Consider the following 9,281-nt stretch of genomic DNA (forward strand, 5'->3'; position numbering starts at 1 on the left):
CATCGCCGTTCCCGTTCCACCTCGCCGCGTCCCTGCTGTCTCCGCTCCGTCCGCAGCCATCTAGATCCGCCCCTGGCCCCGGACCGGATGGACCTCTCCGTCACCGTGGCCATGACCTCCCCCTCGGAGGTACGGCCGGAAGCCCTACCTCCCGCTACTTAACAGAGTTTTTGTGCTGCATTTGTTTTTAATGTCTATGTAATCTGGTCATTGGAGATAATAAGGTAACTGAAACATAAGTCATCTGGTAGATTTTAGGCATCTGGCTACTTAGACCTTAACATGATGTGCTAATGCCTACTCTCCTAATATAATATCCTTATATGCTTATTTGGTTGCCTTAGGCATACCATGCACGCAGCACTATTTGCCAAATTGCTGCCATTTTAGCTTGTAGAGCATGTACATACAACTTGAATCTGCAAGGAAATTGTTCCCCATAAACAGTTGAAAGCTTTAAATTGGTACATCAAGAACCGGGCTTACCCAATTCACTCAGTTATTAACGCTTTCGTATATTGCAGCATGGCGAGCAACTAAGGAAGCGCCAACACTCGTTGTCAGAACTGGTATGCTATCATTTACACACGGATGGCTTTGTATGTCTTCAGTGTATAGGTTTTTTTTTTGGTGGTATTAAGATGTCTTTCCCCTCACCTTCCATTAACTGCAGACTTATGTAAGAGATGAAGACGCAAAACTTGAGACCACACGTGCACGGCGTAATAACCTTTCTCTTTCTGTTGCTGTGCAAATTAATTGTGCTCTCGGGGAACCTTGTACCCCTCACCAACATACTTATTGATTCTACGAACCACCTTTCCCTGCTGTCTTAGCCCATATTTGCCCTTTTGTTTTGCAGTGTCGAATCTTCTCAAAAGGCATGAAGATCTGAAAGAGCGCCTCTCACGGTAACTCCTTTATTTGTTCTTTTTTGTCCAAGCTTCTGAATTCTGATAACGTGAAGGACGTATACTCAGCTGGCCAACTGTGTGTTTAATGGTTAATCATTAATTAATTTACATACCATGTAACACTTGGATAAGCAAAGTTTCAAAAACTCTATTCTAATTGCCAACTAATTGTTTGCCCACTTATGGGTTCCTTCTTTCATGATGGCAGTTTCCACTGTGTGAGGTCATCCTTGTATAGCTTTCATTTAACTTAGATATGGAAACAGCTAAAATTCGATGGCCCTTTCTGTTGGCAGAAAAGTTATACCACAAATATATTTGCAACTGCATTGAATTCTCTGATTGTTCCTTTTGTTGAACTTTGTATAGTTGTGCTAAAATTGAGGAAAGGGAGGAACTCAATTTTATCTTAAATAAACATATGTAAATGGATTTGTCCTCTTCTCATTTTGGACAGTAGCGTTGTTGGCTCAGTACTGAAGAGAATATGTTTCGAACAAATGAAAATAAAGTTACCGATCTAGAACTACCAAAATATTAAGAAAGGACATTGCGGCTGGGCGCCTAGTTGAATAAATGAGCCAGTTTTCTAATGCTATGTTAATGTACGCCTGCTGCAATGTCGCAGAATAACGATGCACCACATAGTTTTCTAACCACATGTATTCTGTAAGCAATGGGCTCTGATGGACTGTGTTTTCAAGTGTATTAGTCTGCAAGCTTAATTTTGAATTATTTAATATAACTTAACATCTCTTGTAAATACGAGTGCATTTGTTCACATCATACTAAAATGAAGTTACCTTTTTTACATTTTATTTAGCTCACTTTTCTATAAAGTAATCATTGATGACTAGTCTCTGGATGATAGTTTTACATTAGAAAACATTTAAAGAGCTTAAGTGATGCTAGAACTAATATTAACTTGAATTCTCAATAGGCAATATGCTGATAAACTTGTTATGATCATGATCTAATGATCCCATATGATCGTAGGGTCGGACCTATGAAATTTCGATCCACATACCAGTCTATCATGTTGCAGCCCTGGCAACTCCAGTCACCTCTGATGTTGTTGGTACTAGCCAAGAAATGAATCTTCGAAGCTGCTATTCCATCCTGTTTAATATTTCAATTAAACATGGATGCTCTGATCTCCATATCATTGTGATTGTTCTTATCATCTTATCCCTACCATATTATGGTCATATGCCAGATGGTATTCCCCAAAACAAGCAGTGGCCTTTTTATTAGACATCTGCATTCTTTTACATAACTGGTTGTCTGATACTGTTCTATGCACGTGCTAAATCTTTAAATCTGTGAGTGCATGACCAGTAAAATATTCTTATACATCTTCAGTATATTGTTTTAGGGATTCTGATAAGCTGATTTTTGAGCGTCTACAGAAAGAATTCGAGGCTGCACGAGTTGCACAAACTGAAGGTACTGTTTGCCTCACAAACTCTGATGTTTCCGGTTTTACCATCTTTATTAATAGTAAGATTGCCAGCAATTCCCAGTTACCACATTATGTATAGAAACAAATATACCTGATATGCTATCCCCTTTTACAGTTTTCTGTACAAGTTCACTTATCAGGAGCGTTTGCTCACTTTACAAGTTTCCATGCTTAGGTCAACTAGTTGTCATTTTCCAAACTAAATGCAGACTTAGGGTCAATGGTAATTTATCGGCTAACCCACACAAAGGCTACACAGTTTCACAAAACATACTCACAGGTCGCTTGATGATTATTTCGAGTTCAAACCTTTAATCTGGAACTTATAAACGAAGTTCCAAATTTCATGTTCTCACCTGCGTTTGAGTATTATCCCTTATATGGCTAATTAACTTTACCGGCAGTGAGTTTAATGGTCTCCGTAGGATGTTGGTTCAAGTTTTTTTTAATGTGAAAACGCAAAAAGCATTTCATTTCAATGCATTGATAGAAAAGGAGTTTATATACAAGTCCGAAGGAGGACCAACAGCACGCCCATCGTGTGCTTGCCGCCGCCTACCTCTTCCTCTCCGGCCTTATGCCGCTGGCAACCGGCTTCCCTGCCGCCGGATCTCGTCCCCGCGTCCTGCCTCGCCCATCTACCGCCATCCCAGGTCCCAGCTGAGCTTCCCTCGGCGACGACCCCGCCCCAGCCATCCTCTCCATCCCAACGACCATGGCCCCGCCGTCCGCGCCACCGCCGTCTCTGTCATCCCAGCCGACAGACTCCTGCCGTCCTAGGTGAGCTAGTGCTGCTTGTGTGCGTCTTGCTACTCCTGAGATGGAGTTCATCCTCAGCCGCTGGCCCGCCGGACCACGTCCGCAACCGGGAGCTCGTCCTTCTCTGCTGATGCGTGTGCTGTTGTGATACTGCTTGTCTGTTGTATCTATTCCAGAACTGAATCGTTTGTTGACTCTCTAATGTAATATCGATGTGCATGAACGTGCTAATTTACGGTTGAACGTGCAGGCTCTTGGCTGATTTCATCAAATTCACCATGTTCTAATGATGTGCTAATTTACCAAACCTTTGTCTAGATCTATGTGTTCAATTTGGATAAAGCGACACTCATGATGGATATGCAAATTAGCACAATGGTATGGATATGCAAATTAGCACAATGTTATGAATATGTAATTTAGCATAATTTATTACAGCTAAATCAGCAAAAGTACATGTTCTAAATGACTCCGAGGGTATTTCAGATAATTCTCTAGTTTACAGTTAGACAGCCAGCTACATTGCCAAAGAGTAAGACTCAAAACAGCAGTGTTTCCTGCACAGCAGCTTTCCCTACACAGCAGCACAACCAGCCCAAACAAAGAGGCCGTCATTCAGTTCCATTTAGACCATGAATTGGCAATAATGCTTCACGTACTGGCCATAACTTACAGTTAAATGGAGATAGAATTTCAATCCATTTGTCACTGATGTTTGTGAGTGACATTAGGTTCACGGTCAAGAAGAAATCGCCGAAATGTCAGGTTTCTTGTCCACATCAGGCTTAACATGGTGCGGAGTTACATTTAATCTAGGAGCTGTTCACTCCCATAGGAAGCACTTCCACATTGTCTCGTGATCATTAGTGTCATATTTGTTATTTCTTAGTATCTTGGTCAAACTTGTTTCTTGTATTGTACTATTGTTCACCATTGTGATCACACCTAAGCTACGAGGGACTCTCCACATATAAATATATGTGTGTAATCTCACGAAAGGAGAGCTGGAATCTCACATTCTCCTAAAATAGTGTACTGTTGTAGTGTTGTTCTTATTGTCTTGGATCTTGTATTAGGCATAGTACTGTTAAGATTTCCAGGTTGTACTCTTGCTACCCTTGGTTTTTTTCTCTGGTAGGAAGCAGTTGCGTTGAGTCTGCGATGCACGTTGAAGTAGCACAAAAGAGAACTTACCTCTGTATTTAACTGATTTCTCCTACTGTTCTCTTCGGAAAAACATTTGTAGTAGCAAGGTGAAGCTTGTTCCCCCAGTCCTCACAATCACTTGGTTCTTCAGATTTTCTTGTGTGGTTATGCATCCCTTTGGTGGTAGTCAATCAATTTCAATTTTGAAAGCGCTGTTAACGATTTACCTTCTGTAATACCTCATGTGACTTTGATCTCTGTAGGTTTTCATGACACATCACCCACCAAATTATTAATTTGATAAAGACTGGAGAAAAATAGGCCTGTTTAGGCTTTGTTGAAAAAATGCCAGTGTACTTCACCAGATGACATTCTAGGGCTACTTTGAACATTTGAGCTCGTGGGTTTACAGATATAGTCCAAGATCTCAACTAGACACAAACTAGAGTTCATTATGTGGTGGAAAATAGAAGTCTCTGGTGTGCACTCATAGAAAATTAAATAACCTAGCTATTTACTAAATGTATAGCATACTGAGTAGGATTGGTTAGTCTTCGACCATGGAACTACACATATACGCTGAGATTCATAGTTCTGTTTCACTACAAAATCTAAACTATGTTTGGCATAAACACGAACCAAAGAACTTCATTGCAAGTGGTAGGTTGATGGTTCTATGAGATTATTGTTCCACATCAAGAACTCATGAAGCATATTTATGTGATTTATTATTTCATGCTTCCATATGCATGGTATGCTGCTTTTCACACTGTTGCCTTGATTCTTGATTGGCACATGACACACATATGCACATACCAATAAGAACTATTTACAAAATTTCAGTAATTTTACTGTGGATAATATGGCAATTTTTTTACTTTTTTTTGTATATCTTAGGAGTGTTTTCATATTCATGGATTGTGTTGTTACAGTCAGTATGGCACATATTTAGTCTTCTCATACAGTCTAGCAATATAATTTTAATCAGATATTATCCCACATTTCTTACACTTAGGCTGTTATACTTTGTAGAGATATCAATAGATGATGAGCAGTGGAATGATGGTTTGCTGGCAACTATCCGTGAGAAGGTACGTATCCATAAGCACCCTATACTGTTTCCATATTTATTACACATACAATAGACTGTCACTCTGTTCATTTTGGTTTTTTGACGAGTTCGCTTTATTTCGTAGACCAGGTCCATATGGAGGCTGAAAGGAAGGCGATGATGAACCAAACAAATGTTCAAGCAGACGGTCAATTTCAATCAAGGACAACTTATAGAATTAGAAATAAGGTAACCTTGTTCCTAGAGTCTACAGTAGTGTCTTTTGTTCACAGTAGCTGGCTACCAAAAAGACTGCACTTTATGCTGTAGTTTTATCATTGGTGGTCGATATTTTTTCTGCTGCTGCTAATAGTTTTGTTCTGGTATCACAATTTCTCATTCTTGTTCTGTGTTAGGATTCCTACAACAATATCGTGACCACGAAACAGAATTTAGCCTACAGACCATGTTATATCTACCTTGTAGCATGTCATTATATTGTTATCGTAGAATAAAATTCTGTTCATGAGCTGGCATGCTAGATTCAACTAACGCACCGATTCCATTACCTCTATTATTTTATAAGTTAATCTGCCTAACAATTTTTTTTCTTTTTCATAGGTTATCTATTGTTTGGATGGTGCCAGAATTGGTATACAGTACGAGACATTCTTCGCTGGTGATTACACTTACATTTTCAATATCATAATTTCCATGAAATGTCTGATCTGTACCATACAAAGTTGTGTGTAGGATAATAAGATAGACAGAGGCGATATTTTACCTAGCAGACAGTTACCACCATTTTGTTATAGCTACAATTAGTTTGTTTTAAACCAAATCAGACTTATTTCATTGTGCAAACCCTGACATTCTGAATACTAGTCCACCATAAGCATAGTAAGTTATCTAAAAAGAAAGAATAGAGGCATCGTAACTACATATGTTTTTCTCCACTAAATAACAAGCAGATTATATTTTGCAGGAGAGCCTTGTGAAATTTATCATTGTGTTCTGGAGAGCAAGTCATTCCTTGAAAAGATGACTGTGACTGAACACACCTTACCTTTCTTTCTGCCGATACGGGAAGTAGAAAGTGATCACCTGTCATCTAATGCCATTGTAAACTTTCTTCATGGGACACTTGCTTTTACCGTTCAGTTATTATTCAAATAGTTCTATCTACTCACATGACTTCTTTGCCCTGCAGAAGTTTATTGATCAACTTGAAGAAATTTTACAGTCTTATATTGACAGGAGAGAGCAGGTCAGTTTCAAATATTGCACTATCTCCCTTTTGATTATCTTATCTAGTGTAAAATGCAAACCTATGTTTGAAGTACAGGGTTGTAGTTATGTTCTCACGTTGTTTAATAATGGATCTTGGACATCATTGCGTTATGTGAGCTGTTATTCTGTGGAACATACTTATGTCGTATACATATTCCTTCTATTATAGATGGAAATTTACGTACTTTATATCTATATAAATTGTTCAGTTGGTAAGTATTTATCAGAGAAGAGATAGTGCATAGTAAAATTATGTTACTCTAGCCTAACAACCTTGACCACTTGATGTTTCATACAAGGTATTAACCTAAAACTTAAATTAGTAACACCTCAATAGTGTACAATCATGACAATAACATCATAAAAGACAGCCACTTCTATGACCTGTTAATCTTTTGTGTTGGAAATAACTCTATTTCACTGCTGTTTTCCGAATAATCAAAAGGACTATTGGTACCTCTGCAGTTACCTTTGGCTATCTCAGATAGATCCTCGCTTGCAACACAATGCTTCGTTAGATTTGAAGTTATCAACCTGGCATTGTCATCTATATCATCTTTCACTAAGGCCAAGGGGATATTTGCTCTTTCCTCTAGGTGTTAGTGTTATTTCCCAACATATACAGTTTTGTGCTGTTATTTTCCAATGTCCATGGTTCAACAAAACCATCTTTATCCTCCCTTTTTTGTTGACGGGGATCCTGTTGTTTAATACTCAAGCCCTTACACACGAAAATAAATGCACACATTAACCATTGAAATAGTTTTATTCCTTCTTCTGTGACATGTTCAAAGGGCAAGTCCTGCCTTTTCCCATTTTCGATGCCAACTGGCTGGAACTGAGCACTGGCTTCACTGTGCCTGGACATTGCACCTGACCCAGGACAATTTTGGGTCATACACTAAGATTGCAGGTTGGCCATCTAGTGTTTATATGGGTCTACATATTGAGTGTTAACTACGTTTTTCTTTGGGTTTGGGCCCATGTCTGACTCACAAACCCCCTCTACTGTTTTGATGGTGTTATTTTCATAATTACACCTCCTTTGGTGTTATTTTGCTAATTTTCCCTATTGTGATTTACCTGGACATGACGTGTTCGCTTAGGTGTCTGGGCATACAACTTCTGCTTCACTGCTAGACTAAGAAGAGTTTACATCCTGTTTGAAACCACAGGTTCTAGCTGATAACCAGAAATTTAGGTGACCAGCTCAAACATCACATTATATTAGTTAATTTGGTTTTCAAAATTAAGGTGAATTAAACATGTTTATTATTTATGGTTTTACTTTTTGAAATCTGAAACAGTTATATTTTTGTAGCGTTTGCATCTTTTATGACCTTTGCTGCTTTGCATGGAAAATACATCCATGCTCATGGGTGCCAAGCACCACGTACATCTAAAATATTCGTGGCAATTTAAAAAAATCTGAAACCTTTTGGGAACCAAAGATGATCAAGTATTGTACTTGTATAAAACATATTTCGCGAGGAAATTACTATCATTGTATCCTGGGTAAAAAAGACAAAATCGAACAAGACCCATGTCCATGTACTATTCACTCTATATTCGTCATAAACTTGTCCTTTTTTGCCCAGGATACCGTGGGAATCATTTCGAGCCTAAATATTTTTATACGAGTACAGTACTTGATCATCTTTGGTCCCCAAAAGGATTCAGATTTTTTAAAATCTCATCTTCCCTGCCTGGTGTTATTCTACATGTATTTAACGTTGTGTCTTGATTGATATGTGTGTGTTCTACATGTATGTCTGAGTTTAGTCATTGTGTGCAAATACTTGAAAACTATATACCATAAAGCTTGTCCAGTGTGTTATATTTGACAACAATGCGCTGATTATAATGTTTCCACATGTTGAAGGTTCGTCTTATCAAGGAGCTCTATGGGAACCAAATTGGAGAATTGTTCAACAGTCTTCCTTATAATTTGATAGAGTTTGTATTAGAAGATTTCGAATGGTAAGGATACTCTATGGGTTGTTTCAGTTAGATTTTTCTATAGTACCTCCACATTCCTACTAAAATACTACGTCCTTTATACCTGTAGCATTTATATACTGGAGCTGCATATTGTACACTCAGGCTGACATTTCCACTCCTGTGTGACTTGAGCAGCAAGGTTACAGTGAGTATCCGATATTCAGATCTGATTCTGACTTTGCCCAGTCAGGCGAGGGTCTTGGCTTGGCCGCTTCGCTCTTATAAGAGAGTATCTGCAGCAGGCCGCCGTTCAGGTAGTGGAGCGACTGCTCAACCTGTACCATTTCGCCTTCCCTATGCCGAGGATGCGTTGAAGACCTTGAGTTTGCCAGAAGGTTCCTCCTATCTTAACCATCGCCTTTCCCCTTTGTGTTGAAGCACACGACTCTGCGCTGAGCTTGTTCTGATCTGTACTTTTGCTCCTGAAATTTTGTATATGTTTCAGCGTATGCGGAGATTGTCCTGAACCTGCCCCGTGCTCTGAAGAAGGTGTTCTACTCTCAGGAAAGTGATTGAAGCATGTGGGTAGAACCTGACAATTAGATTGAACCTTGTAGTACAATGCACAAAATTTAACCTTACAGATGTAGATGCTGAATATTCAGCAGCACAGTAGTTCTTTGATTCTGCCCTAGGTGTATTTGATGCCTAATTGTTC

General features: G+C 39.0%; 1 protein-coding gene across 1 annotated transcript; it reads left to right on the forward strand.

Annotated features, from left to right (window-relative positions):
* Positions 1–9,281, forward strand: LOC124678192. The gene is made up of 13 exons (XM_047214105.1): positions 1–129; positions 525–569; positions 674–722; positions 863–911; positions 2,290–2,360; positions 5,314–5,372; positions 5,483–5,581; positions 5,954–6,011; positions 6,318–6,454; positions 6,543–6,599; positions 8,505–8,602; positions 8,759–8,958; positions 9,069–9,281. Exons 1-13 carry the CDS (start codon positions 88–90, stop codon positions 9,137–9,139), a joined length of 1,035 nt encoding a protein of 344 aa, XP_047070061.1. The 5' UTR covers positions 1–87; the 3' UTR covers positions 9,140–9,281.

The sequence above is a fragment of the Lolium rigidum genome, chromosome 7 (genome assembly GCF_022539505.1).
Source record: "Lolium rigidum isolate FL_2022 chromosome 7, APGP_CSIRO_Lrig_0.1, whole genome shotgun sequence".
Lineage (NCBI taxonomy): Eukaryota > Viridiplantae > Streptophyta > Magnoliopsida > Poales > Poaceae > Lolium > Lolium rigidum.

Coding starts and splice junctions, on each gene's coding strand:
- LOC124678192 (XM_047214105.1), top strand. CDS start 88: ATGGACCTCTCCGTCACCGTGGCCATGACCTCCCCCTCGGAG. Junction 130..524: donor CCATGACCTCCCCCTCGGAG/GTACGGCCGGAA, acceptor CGTATATTGCAG/CATGGCGAGCAACTAAGGAA. Junction 723..862: donor TGAGACCACACGTGCACGGC/GTAATAACCTTT, acceptor TTTGTTTTGCAG/TGTCGAATCTTCTCAAAAGG.